Genomic DNA, 14,266 nt, shown 5'->3' with positions numbered 1-14,266 from the left:
CTAAATAGCTAATTTATTTAGTTTAAGTTTCTGGTTTTAGTGTATAGTGTAATCGGTGTGTTTGTGTTTGTGTGTGGTTACACTTGTTCCTTGATATGTCTAAGGATTCGAAGGTCTCAGGCTTCAAGAAGTGTGACTCGTACTGTCAGAAAATGTCTCTGACAGACGGTCACACTTCTTGTGTGTACTGCCTGGGACCTTTACACCTGCAGGACTCTTGTGCTGTATGCCATGGCTTCAGCCCTAGAGTCCTGCAGGAAAGAAAGAACAAGCTCATTTTAAGGGGCTTGCTTAAGCCTGAGGGTCCCCCGACTGCTTCTTCGGGTAAACCTTCTAAGGCTCCTAGGTCTTCGACTCCAGCTACTGAGTCGACGCCTAAGACATCGAAGTCTACTACAACATCGGCTCCGGCTGGAGCCGATGAGACTCGAACTGCTACTTCTGTGGTTCCCTCGGCTCCGGCTGGAGCCGAGGCATTGGAAATTTCTGAGTCGGCTCCGATCAGACCATTGGAACCGACATCTAGAAAGAGGTCCAGGTCACCGTCCCTTGGCTCCGTTCATTCGGCTCCAGCATCTCCCTTGCTGTCTGAACGGAGCCATAGATCTCACTCCTCTAGATCATCGAGACTTTCTAATCATGACCTTCAGAGGGTAGTGAGTCGACTTCTTAAGTCCGAGGCACTGGCCCAAATGCTTCAGAGCCCGAATCATCAGTCGATGCTTAACCCTATCCCTCAAAATGTTCCTCCTCCGACTCCTTTGAGCTCGGAGCCGGGGCGTTTCGGAACCGAGACTGTGGTAGCGTTGGAACCGATACAATTGTCTTCGGTTCCGTCATAGGCTCCGATTTTTTCTTTGGAAGAATCTCGGCGCCGGACTTCCCTCGTCGGCTCCGAGGGGGTGAGTGGCATCGGACCCTTGTCCGACCCCGCTCTCCCTCTCGGCGCTTTGGCGCTGGTGAGTTCGGCTCCGACATCGGCCTCGGAGCCATCGCTGTCGGTGCTGAGGGAGGTTTTCAGCTTTTCAGAGCGGGGACCTTTGGCTCTGCCTGACGGAGGTGCCTTCGAGGTCATGCGGAGTGTGTTGGAACCCGGTTCAACACCACAGTCGGCTCCGTCCGTCCCTCCCTCTTCGGTGCCTCAGGTTATGTCTGCTCACTCCCTCATCCCAGACTGCAGAGAGCCAGCTCCTCAAGGGATCTCATCCTCTTCCGAGGCCTCTCCTGAATTGGCAGGGGAGCCCCCTAGGAAGAGAAAGTGCAAGAGGAAGCACATAGACTCACCTGAGTCTGTCACCTCTGACACGGATTTCGAGGATTCCGAGGGTTCCCCCCATTCCCCTTCTGAAGATGTCTCTTTTGCAGACATTCTAGAGATCCTGAAACAGAGGGGAAATTGGCCAGCCCTTAACCCTTCGGAGGATGAATCTATGTATCTTGAGGCGTTTGGCTCTCGCCCTTCCACCTCCTGGGTGTCCCCCCCCTTTGACCCCCTCATGCAGGTGGTAGCTAAAAAGGCTTGGATGGCTCCTGACTCTGTGGACCCCACCCCCAGGAGACCTTCAAAGTTTATCACAGCACCAGCAGATAAGCAATTTCTGACTAAGGGAGTTTCTGTGGATGCTATGGTGGTAGCTGCCGCCACTAAGAAGGAGCTAGCTGATCCTTCGGTGCCTGTCCATCCTCCTAACAAGGAATCTAGGTCTATGGACAGGTACGGGAAGCGGATGTTTTCGTCAGCGACCTTTGCTATGCGTTTGCTGAACTACCTCGGTCATTTCACTCGTCTTCAAAGAGACTTGATCAAGGAAGCGAGTGAGATGTTAAAGGATCCTACAGCTGCGGGTTTTCAGGACAAGATGAACGCTCAGCTGGCTACCCTAAATTCTATAGCTAACTCCTCCATGCGCCTCTCATATGCGGCTGATGGAGCGAGCAGAGCCGCAGGGACAGGTGTGGCCTTACGCCGGCATGCCTGGATGCGGCTATGCAATTTTGCGGACCCCTTTAAAACGTCTTTCACTAATTCCCCGTTTGATGGATCATCCCTCTTTGGTCCTCAAGTGAAAGAAACCTTGAAGAGGTGCGAGACGGATGGCAAAACTCTTTCTGCCGTCGGAGTCCGTTTTCTACTCCTTCTAGGCCTTACCCCAAAGGCCAGAAAAGTGGAAAAATGTGGTTCCAAACAATCTCAAGGGATTTGCCTGACGACAGAGTCGGTTCCCTCCAGAGGCAGAGGGGAACAATAATGGTAGACGCCGCCCTAGAGGCAGGGGGTCCGCAGAACCAGGGCAATCGAGAAACCTTTTCCGATAAGCCCTTTCAGCATCCCTGAGGTGTTGCCCAACTGTCCACCTTCGGAGGCAGTCGGGGGAAGATTGTCACTGTACCCAGAAGCCTGGCGATCCCTAACTCAAGACAAGTGGGTACAGTCCATCATTTCCGAAGGCTATTCCATTCCGTTCTTTCGTATTCCAAATCAATCAAAAAAATCCCTTCCAGATGTTCCACCCGCTCAAAGGGATCAAGCAGCGTTGGAAATATCAAAGTTGCTTGCAAAAAGAGCCATTCAGCCAGTGCCAGCAGACCAGCAAGGATCCAGAATCTACTCCAAGTTCTTTTTGGTTCCAAAGAAAACAGGGGACTGGAGACCCATTTTGAATCTCAGTATCATGAACAAGTCGGTCAAGAAAACAAGATTTCGGATGGTCACGCTACAATCCATCCTACCCCTATTGGGAAAGGAAAACTGGATGTGCTCTATAGAACTCCAGGATGCGTACTATCATATAAAAATGAACAGACGCTCCAGGAGATTCCTCCGCTTCAGGCTGGGAACCAGTCACTTTCAATTCAGAGCCCTGCCCTTTGGACTCACCACTGCCCCCCGGGTGTTTACCAAATGCATGGCAGTGGTAGCTTCTCACCTGAGACGTCAAGGATTCCAGGTGTTTCCATACTTAGACGACTGGCTCCTCACAGCTCCTACCAAGCATCTTCTTCTAATTGCCAGAGACTACACCTTTCGCATTTGTCAAAAGTTAGGTACCTCAATAAATTGCGAAAAGTCTGTTTTTTCGCCTTGTCGTGCTATTACCTTCATAGGCGCAAATCTAGACACAGTCAACATGTCTGCGAGACTCACAGACCAAAGAATAGCAGACATACACAAACTGGTCTCCCTTCTCTTCCACAGCAACAGAGTCAAAGTCAGATTAGTTCTGAAAGTACTGGGGATTATGGCGGCTGCTATCCCTCTACTTCTATTAGCCAGATTTCACATGAGAATCCTTCAGTGGATGCTCTTCACACAATGGTCATACCAGCAACTTCCGATGTCCCGCACCATTGTGATTACGCAAGCATGCAAGAATCATCTTCTTTGGTGGATTTCTTCCCCCCAGCTCTTCCTGGGAAGACCCTTTGTCCCTCCCCCTCCGGTTGCTACTCTGACAACGGACGCCTCCTTGATCGGGTGGGGGGGGGCATTATCAGGGCAGAACAGTCCAGGGCATATGGCAACCAGACGAACGCCACTTGCATATAAATGTTCTAGAGATGAGAGCAGTGCTTTTAGCGTTGCAAGCCCTTCAAGACTCTCTTCCCTTGGGAACGATAGCAATCCAGACGGACAACATGTCTGTAGTGTGGTATATCAACAAACAAGGCGGAACCAGGTCCTACCCCCTATGTCGAGAAGCACTCAGACTGTGGCAATGGGCGATTTCTTCTCAGCGGTTTCTGATAGCAACGCACATCCCCGGGAAGTCCAATCTTATCGCAGACAAGTTGAGCAGAGCTATCCTCATGCCTCACGAGTGGTCTCTGAAAGATTCTATTTTGGAGAAAATTTTTCTCAAGTGGGGTCAGCCTTGCTGCAACCTTTTTGCTACTCCCCAAAACAGCAAGTGCAGAGATTATTTCACCCTATTCCCATTACCAGGCCAGCCCAGCAGAGACGCTCTAGTCCAAGTTTGGCCCCAGGGACTTCTGTATGCATTTCCTCCCTTCCCACTAATCTCTCAAGTGATACAGAAAGCTATCGCTCAGAAGGCCTCATTGATCCTCATTGCTCCTTACTGGCCTCTACAGGTTTGGTTCCCCTTTCTACATCAATTTCTGTTGGAGCAACCTTGGCATCTGGACCTAGTTCCAGATCTTTTGATCCATCAGTCGGGTCAGTTACATCGCTGGCTCCCCTCTCTGAACCTCACTGCTTGGTTCCTCCAGTTCCAACCTTAGCCAGGCTTCCTCAAATATCTCACTCTGTTCGAGATATTTTGATAGCTTCCCATAAATCTTCCACTCGGAAGATTTATCTGAGTAAGTGGAAACGTTTCGCCTATTGGGCTCAAGGAAGGGACATAGATCCTTTCACTGCTCCCATCCAAACAGTCCTTGATTTTCTAGCTGAACTTTTCCATGCAGGTTCATCTCCTTCTACTCTTAAAGTTCAATTGGCAACTATATCGAATTTTCATGTGGGCATCTCAGATTCTGCCATCATGTCTCACAAGCTTTGCAAAGCGTTCTTGAAGGGAGTTTTTCTTCTTAAGCCTCCTATAAGAACTCCTCCTCCTTCTTGGGACCTTAATTTAGTTCTCACATCTTTGATTCTTCCCCCTTTTGAACCTGCAGCTTCTTGTTCAATGAAATTGCTATCCTGGAAGACTCTTTCTGATAGCCATTACTTCAGCTAGAAGGGTCTCAGAACTTCATGCACTCAGCAGTCGACCACCGTATCTGTTGTTTCATAAGGATAGGGTATCCTTACGGACCAATCCATCCTTCTTACCTAAAGTAGCCTCTGCGGCAAATCTAAATCAAGACATAGACCTCCCTGTGTTTTTTCCTAACTTTTTTAACAGGTCTGAACAAAAATTGCATTGGCTAGATGTTCATCATCAATTAAGATATTATTTGGACAGGACCAAACAGATCAGAAAAACTGACCAGTTGTTTGTTTCTTATGCAGAAGGTAGAGAGGGCCTTGCAGTTTCGAAGGTATCACTCTCCAGATGGCTAACATCCCTGATTTCCTTTGTGTATGAAATTAGACACCAAAAGTTGCCTAACAAACCTAAGGCTCATTTGACTAGAGCTTTGGCTACCTCTATAGCTTTCCAAGACAGGCTGCCTATTGATACCATTTGTGCAGCAGCTACATGGGCTACTCCTCACACTTTCATTTCTCATTATAAGTTGGATCTAGCTTCTAGACATAGAGCTAATTTTGGTTCCACTGTTCTCAAGAGTCTGTTCCGATAGGCCACCCGGGACAAGGTGCTAGGGACGCGGTCCCATCCAGCAAGAATGAAGGCGAGATAGACAACTTAACATATAGAAGTTATGTTCTTACCATAACGTTCCATGTTAGTTGTCTTCTTCTCGCCTTCTTTCTAGCGTCCCACCCTTCTTCCCCCTAGCCTGGACAGATCTAGAGGAGTTTGTTTGTGACCTCTCTTTCTACCACCTCTATTATATATATATGTATATGCTATACTATGCATATATTCCCTCATCAGGTTTCAGGTCACCTTATTCCCTTCCTTGTATAGAGGTGGGTTTTTCCCTTTTCCATTAGTTCTGGATTTATTATTGGCTGGGCCTAGCTTACAAACGAGATCTGAGGTAATACCGCCTAGCATTGTGGGATATAAGGGGAGCCTCGAGCCGGTGGAACCAACTCTCGAGCTTTTAGAGTGGCCGAGTCGGAGCCGAGGTCGGCTCCGAACCCATCCAGCAAGAAAGAAGGCGAGAAGAAGACAACTAACATGGAACGTTATGGTAAGAACATAACTTCTATTTCGTAGGGATGGCAACTAAATTACAAAATCCATTCAGTTACAGTAGAAGATCCTCATGGTAACACTGCACTATGCCATTAAGCTCATTCCTGTACTTGGGAGGTCTGTTAGACCTGTTATTAAAACATTCAATACCCATACTGATGTGAGTCCAAGTAAAATATTATCGCAACTGAAATTGTATTACAAAATATGACTTCTTCTCAATAAATGCCTTTCTTCAATTGAGAACAATATTAATTCCAAAATAATAAGAGACTTTCTCAGAGACTACACTAGGATCAGCAATAAAAATCTCACTCCTGACAAAAAATCTACTGAATATATGTTATTTCATTGCACTAGCTGCCAGCAGTTAGCAGCACCAATGGCTACTCCTTTCCAAAGCAAAATGTTTAGGCATCCCAGCCTGTGTTTGTTTATCTAGTATCATTTATATCCAGGCTAGTTCACACTAATTGTTCCTCCTTTTACTTAAAACCTTTTGCCTTCAGTCATACAGTTACTATCATCCTATAGAGACCATCTTTTATTCTCAACTTGAATGACCCTTCTCAAAGATTAATGTCGAATTACGTTCAAATCAAGCCTTCCATGCCTAACAGTTTATTCATGTTGTAAATTCTTACAGAATTGCCAATTCCATCTAACCTGTTATTCTTGTTAAATCGATTCACATTGCAGCATGGTTAGGATTCAACTCTGAATGTGTAAATCCATCAAGTAGAAGTAGAATACTAGGCCCTACACACACACACACACACACACACACACACACACATAAATATTTGGGCAATTGAGAGTCACACATCCACCTACTGTACGCCATGGAGATGTTGTAGAAAGCAGGAAAACTCAAAGAAAACCCTTGCAAATGCAAGGACAACATGCCCTGTCCACACAGAAGACACAGCAGCTGAGAAGCAAACCAGGGAACATCTTGCTATGAAGTGACAGTACTACTTACTTTGCCACTGTACCACACACAATGTTGGCCAAATTATATTTCCTTTCTCCCAGCATTTCATTAGTAATCCTCAACGGTGCTCTCTTGCTTTTCCTAAGTACCCTGTCACCGTACTAACTGTGCTTGTTTAATGTGCATAGTATTATACTGTTGTACCAGGACAGTGCTGTGTTAGTCATCACTTTATCTAGGTTATACTTCTTACTGTGCTGCTGTTGTGCCCCTCCCACTGTTAATTTATATTTTTCTGCACTGTTATGTAGCCGTCATGATGCTGTATTTATTACATTTCAGACTAAACTTAAATATGTTATTTCTTAACACACACTCTCTTTATTTCATTTATCTATCTAAACATTTATGCATAGTCATCTGTGGTCTGGGTCATTGCTGAAAAGGGCTCCTGGACCAGCCAAGCCTGGTGATTGAGTAATTATTCAGAAAAGAAATGTTCTAATACTCTGAAGCTTATACTGTATACCTTTGGTATCTCGGTTGCCTGACTGTATAATATAGTAGAACAGGTTAAGGTAAGGAACAGCAGAGGGTATATCTTGTAGACCACAGCTTACAATTTACTATGAGACTGTGCAATTCATTTATCAGTCCAGTTGTCATAGGACATCCCTGAAAACTAGTTATTGTACCTTCTGTTTGATTTCTACCTGGGTAAAAAAGCATGAATGGAGAGAAGTCACAAACATATTGGCTTATGGGAGCATCTGTTTGGACTTTGCAGATATCATTTCATAATACCATGTGTGTATTTTGTAACTGTTTTCTTAAATTAATAATGTGCATTTCTTGTAATGTTTATTAAATAGTAATGCATATTTATCTTTCTGTTTTTCAGGATCCCAACATCACAATACATACAAATAATCCTGACCTGCCAACTTGTTTTCAGAACTCTGTATTGGCATGGATCCCATGTTGCTATCTCTGGGTTAGCCTTCCCTTTTACCTTCTCTACCTCAAACGCAACAAGAAAGGCTATATACTAGTTTCCAAGTTAAATCGTGCCAAAACGGTAAGTAAATAAAAGAACAAGGGTAAGAAGAAATTTTTTATGCATGCATCAGATATGTAACATCATTTGTGAGAATAAAATTTGTGCTGATGGTTTATCTTAAAAACAGCTTACAGCACAGTTCTGTGAAGTGTGCATACATGGACATATGTGCTGGACAGGTAAGCTGATCACTCATTTTAACTTGTCAGTTTATGATGTTGTCTTTAAGTAGTATGGTTTATGTCTGTCTTATTTACATGAGCGTGCATTGATATAATAAGTTTCTTAGATGGTTTGTAAAACTTAGTAGCAAATGTAGAATTTAAAACCTAATGCTGCCATCTTAATGGTGGATGAATTTTGCAATGTATCATCATATTTTGTTTTATTACTGTCTTTATTCATCTCCTCTTAAGACTCAGACTAAGCACTATGTCAAACTTTGCCAACTAGGCCCTTTGCTGAAGATCTGTCTTATCTCTCATGACAGGGCACTAACAAGGATAGAGGCCCTGGTACCCAGAGATGAACATTATGGGTTGGGTGGCACTTGTATTGATGATGGCTGTTCCTGGAAGGCTTCATTCTATAGCCTTAATTATTTTCATTGTAGAAACCCTTTCTAGTGTTTTAGACATGCAGTAACATCATGTTAGGACCACTTCACAAGAAGCATGCTGTCACTTTGTCCCACTGTACCTACAGTACCTACCCTAACCACACAGAAGGAAGCGAACCAGCAGATACTTCTTTGAGTCTTTTCTGCTCAGTGCTCTGACAGTTCAAGCTTATTTATGTACCTAGATCACCATTGCTACAGGTGGGCAGCCTGCCTGTATGCTAGTGGTATTACGGGTGCTGAAATTTTCTTGGAACTGATTTAGAATGGTGTTCCAGTATGAGTGTGTATGTGCTTCTAGTGACATGAATGAGACAACAGACAGTACGATCCCAGGTAGTAAGTTCTTTCTGGATATGTGATGGAGGCAGAGATCGTTAATCTAAAATCCACTACTTATTCCAAAAATGAAAAAAAAATACCACAGTACCATAATACTGTACTTTGTGGCCCAGAATCCTAACAGTAATGCACTGTAGCGTTTCCTTGCCCTACCAGACTTGACCTAGTCATTCATGTACATCAGTCAGTAGCAAAACACACACACACACACTATTGTGTCCACTACATTGTAAATTCAAGGATGGGAATCCCTTTCATTTACATGTGCTGCTTTGGTAAGGTGTCCCAAGCTATAGTGCACTGCTTATCCCTGTCCTCCTTCCCATTATCCACCTATTTCCATTCCTCTCTTTTCCTTTAGACCTCAGAATCTCATGTTGCTTCCTTTTGGTCACCTTTCCAGCCCCTTTCTACCCATTTTCCTACTTCAGCTCCAGGCTCAGTGCTCATTTCCATTTCTTCAGTCACATTGCTCTGCTGAGCAGTTATTGCTTATCTTTTCAGTCTGGTTTTGTCACTTTGCTTTCCTCTTCTTTTCATCCTTCCTTGATGCACTCATGCAATGGGTGAAATTCCGTAAAGCCTCTGTTTGTTCTTTCACCTTTCTCATGAGTTGACCCTCATCCCAATGATGGAGAACAAATGAGGGGGTGCTGCGTCATGTGTAGGAATAGCATAAAGTCAGATGCATACTAGAGCAGCAGTTCATATCAAGGCATGCTAGACTGCTACTAGTATGCCCCAAGTTGGAGTTTGTCCCTGAACCTCATTTTGATTGGGCAGTTGTGGTTATACTGTTAACACTAAAACTTATTTTATCTTTTTACTTATTCTCTTTCTTTTGAAACAAATTGTTTACAGTTTGCACATTTGAGTAATGATATTGATACAGTGTTTCATCTACAATATTTGCATGCTGACTTTATCCTGGGACTTCATTGAAAATAGGACTTCCCCACTACATTTCCAGTCACCAATTGCAAACATCTAAATTAGTAAATAAATAATTTCTGCTGAGCAGGATTTTCAACTGGACAGAACCCATTTATAGCAGAGGCTTGGAGAGAGAGGAGTTCCAGATATTCTAGACTTAGAAAGAAAAATAAGTCCAAAATATAATTTCTTCAGATTTAAAAATGAGTGCATGTTGACCAATATAGCGGAAGTAAGACAATAAAGAAAACAGGTTTAAGTGCCAGTCATAATTAAGCAACAGTTGAAGAAAATCACATATGCAATATTTGCCTAATCTTTGTTCTTTGTTACTAATACATGATCTAAGCCAACTCAAGAGCTGCAATGCAGAATTACATGCTATTAAAATGAATACAGGTACAAATTCATGACCTTTGTACATACAATGAGTAACAAACGTAACAAAAACATACTTGATGTTCTACTTATAAAGCATTTCAAATAATGGTGGAGTAATGTAAAAGGTACATTTCAGAGTAACAGTACAAACAGGTTTCTGCTTGTTTATACCATGCTGAATTGAGCTGGTCTGCCAGCCACAACTCAGATGAGATACCAGACGACTAGAGGTTTCTGAGCTTCCCAAAAACGAAAAGTTGCCTGAATTTTTTTTTGCTTGTTTATACTATTTACTGCACTTTTTATTGACTGCCACCTACTTTAATACTGTATTTAAATACTGTGGAGTAAACTACACTGTTGTACTGCAATTGTGTGCCTTTCTGTGCCTGTTAAATCATATTGTATTGCTGTTTTCACTGTTTGCAAAGCTCTTTTTGCTATTTTCACTGTTTGTTAAGCATTTGCTGGTACTTTTCACTGATACAAAACAGTCTGTTCTGTTTTTCCCATCAAGTAGTGTTAAAATAACTGATTTGTTAGCTGCTTAAAACATTCTTTAGAGTTTCCTTGCTCATTTTCTGCTGTTTTAAATGTTTTTTTTAGTGTCTCACTACTATTTTTCTGCTGTGTTAAACATTCTCTAGTGCTTCCCACCAAAACAAGAGTAGCTAGTAGCTGTAGCAGAGTCCAGATAGAGGTTTACTGCATCTGGGTCTGTTTGTAGTGGCTGTTTGTTCTGAGTATGTTTTCCAGGCCATCTTTGATTGGAAGGGGTCTTTCTGCATTCTAGTGAGAGGAGTGTGCTGATTGGAACCTGTCTGGTGAAGGGTGGTTGGTCTAGGGCTTGAAGGAAGCATTCCCACTTTTTAAAGTTTTTTAGCTTCAGGTATTTAAGCATTTGAGCAGGTCTGCTTGTTTGCATGTCACCCAGCACCGCGCACTGATGTCCAATTGTGCTATATAGCCAGACAGATAAATTCGATAATTTTCCCCTTAGATACAGCTGTAGCACATTAGTGTAGCCCTCATCCTTTGTACTTTCCCGGTCAAAGAAATACTGACGGTAAGCTGTAAACTATTAAACCACCAGCAAAAAAAACTCGGCAGAAATATCCATACACTGAGCTCTTGCTTGAACAATCCTGAAAAGCTCCCTGTGTGATAACAGTCTTCAACCTAGCATTATGGATAGTTGGACCACCCTTGTTTCTCCTGCCAACTTTGTTGACTTGGTCTCTTGAGGCAGTGTTGCAATTGCCTCATGTACACCAACAACCCTCTACTAATAACTCACTCTAGTACAGAATGTGAGAGATGTGTCTATACCAAGAATCTTGAATCCATGCTCTTTCGCACTCAAAACAGTAACACTGAAGAGTTTGTCAACCCACCCACTACTACTCATGCACATAGTATCACTACTGATATACATATGCATCAAACACAAAAATCAATATATGGGGAGGTTATGTCAAAGAACTTAGTGAAATACCAAAGACCTCCAAAACATAAGACTGCTACGAGCAGCACAGTACCCACAGCACCCATGACACATAGTAACAACATTGTCTCACCTACCAAGCCCATGAGGCGTCACACTTAAAAAAATAATTTTCTTGTAATTGGAGACTTAATAATGAAACACACGAATGTCCCATGCACCAGGTAGGACAAGGAGAAAGTCATGGTCAGCTGCCTTTCCTGTGCCATGATTCATCAGATCACACATACACTCAGGTCTCTCAACAACAAGAACCATAATGACTCTGTCATAGTTCAGGTTGGAGGGAATGACCTGAGATGTACTCACTGGACTATATGAAGAGAGAGATGATTGAGCTCGCTGAGTACGTCTCCTAGGCAGGTATGTCCCTAGCCTTCAGCAGCATTCTACCGTCACTGAGAATGCTGCCACAGTATAAACAAAAAAAGACTGATTTCAATAATTGTCTAAGTTTTTGGTGTCATTCAAAGGGGATTCAGTTTCTGTCAGCCTGGGAAGCCATGGTCGACAAACCTCACTGCTTTGCCAGAGACGGTTTGCACATGGCACCTCTAGGCTTTTGGCTGCTGGAAAAGGCTCTTGGCTCCCCCTTTTTATTAGGCATGGTCTCAAAAATAAACTTACCAATGTGAAAGTTGCCAATCATAACAAAACAAGGATCATGCTGCTAAACGCTAGGAGCTTAAACCAAAAATTGCACACCCTACTTCTATCACTAGCCAATGAACAAGCGAAACGAGGAGCCACCAAGCTGAAGAACACCAATACAAATTATATCACAGAACGGCACTTTAATAAGCCAAAAAAACAACAAATTGTTTGGCTTATTAAAGTACCAAAGTGGCGTTCTTCAGCGTTCTTCAGCTTGGTGGCTCCTCTTTTCGCTTGTTTGTTGCGCCAGTAGTGGTTCGTAGTGTGTGTTTACTTCTGTCACTAGAATATGTAGATATCTGTGCAGTCACAGAAACCTAGTTTAAGGCCTCAGACAGTACCCCAGCCTTGCAAGGCTACAATGCCTTCCACACCTTCCCACAAAACGAACTTGTGAGAACAAAGGAGGCAGTGTTTCTATCTATATTAGAGATAAATTCACCTCCCATCTAGTTAGACTGGGCAACTCCATGGAGATACTGTAAGTTCAGGTTACGGTGGGTAAGACCCCCATTCAAGACAGCCAGTTATAGATCCCTTCCATGGGTCATGACATGCATGAAGTCTACTTGACCAAACTGGAGACAATCCAAATGTTACCGAACTGTGGTTATGGGGGATTTCAATTATCCCACCATCAACTGGGAAACCTGCTCTAGCCCTAACTCACTAGTGCAAAACTTCCTTGACTTTGTTAACTCAAATACCCTGAAGCAAATTGTTCATACCCCAAAAAGAGGAACAAACATACTAGATCTACTCCTCACTAACATGTCAAACAGATGCACTGCCGCAACTGTCAGACCCTCGTTAGATAAATCTGACAACAATTCTAAAGACATGCTTCTGGAGCATTTCTCCCCGGGCCTCAGCTGAAAACAGGATCTGTGGAACCTAGTCGGACTTTCCCGGTCAACAAATGTTAAATAAATAAATAAAGTAAAAAAAAAAAATCAGTCACCTTTGAGCTGGCACCAATACCAATACTTGCAAAGGGTGACATCAGACAAAAAATCTTCACTAAGGCAAACTATACCCTCCTAGGTGAAGTATAAATGCATTGGAAGCTCCACCCCCAGCTGGAAGTGGTAACTACACCAAAGTTTACACTAAAGCCCTGTACAGTGACTTGTATAATTGTATAGACTGTACCAGAAAGAATCAAAGCCAGAGCCCCAAGTAAAAACAAGCCACCATGGTGGACATCCAGCATCAACAAACTTTACAATAAATGCAAAAGGTTGCTGCTCAAGCAAACAAAGGCAAGGTTCCAACAATGAAAAAGCACTCTCCTCAGCCTCAATAGGCAAATAAAACAACTTGTCAAATCCTCTCAGGCTTCTTTGAGAAAAACTTAGTAAGCACAGCCAAGGATAACCATAAGGCCTTTTACAGCTACATATGTAGCCTAAAAGATAGGACCCAAGCATATGCAGAATTAGTGGCCAATCGTATCACACACACACACAGACCCCACAGAGATAGTAAACCTGTTAGTGGATAGGTTTGGTGAAAATTGCCCTTATGCCCTCCAAACTTATCACAAATCTTCCCCAAACTTCCCCCAACCCTACACATCTGAAGACCAGGTCATCAAAGCCTTGTCTAAGGCAAAAAACACAGCCTCTATGGGGCCAGATGGCATCCCCGGCTGTCTTCTAAACAGGCTAAAACATGAACTAGCATCACCATTAAGTACCCTTTTCAATCGCAGCCTAACCACTGGCTTTTTTCCAGTGGAATGGAGAACAGCAACAGTTATTCCCTTCCACAAAGGTGGCCTAGCGACAGACCCAGGCAATTACAGACCCATAAGCCTGACCAGCTTCATCTGTAAGGCCATGGAACATATCAGTATGGACCTCATAAATAAAGACATTATTGACCTCCAAACTCTGGATCCAACCCTATTTGGCTTCATCAAAGGTAAATCCTGCCTGTTAAATCTGATGGATTTCTTTGAAAATGTGACCAGGGCCATTGATGAAGGCATATCTGTGCACACATCATACCTCAACTTGGCAAAGGCTTTCAACAAAATCCCACA

General features: G+C 43.3%; 1 protein-coding gene across 1 annotated transcript in view; it reads left to right on the top strand.

The window, feature by feature from the left end:
* The window catches only part of ABCC3 (ATP binding cassette subfamily C member 3), a 1,985,081-nt gene that overhangs the window by 756,906 nt on the left and 1,213,909 nt on the right, over positions 1-14,266 (top strand). The window contains exon 2 of the mRNA XM_044062096.1: positions 7,628-7,804. Coding sequence (XP_043918031.1) covers positions 7,628-7,804 — 177 coding nt within the window. The remainder of the gene's footprint in view (positions 1-7,627; positions 7,805-14,266) is intronic.

This window comes from Protopterus annectens, chromosome 2.part1, assembly GCF_019279795.1.
Source record: "Protopterus annectens isolate FY-2018-M chromosome 2.part1, PAN1.0, whole genome shotgun sequence".
NCBI classification, from domain to species: domain Eukaryota; kingdom Metazoa; phylum Chordata; order Ceratodontiformes; family Protopteridae; genus Protopterus; species Protopterus annectens.
This window is presented reverse-complemented; position numbering and strand designations above follow the sequence as displayed.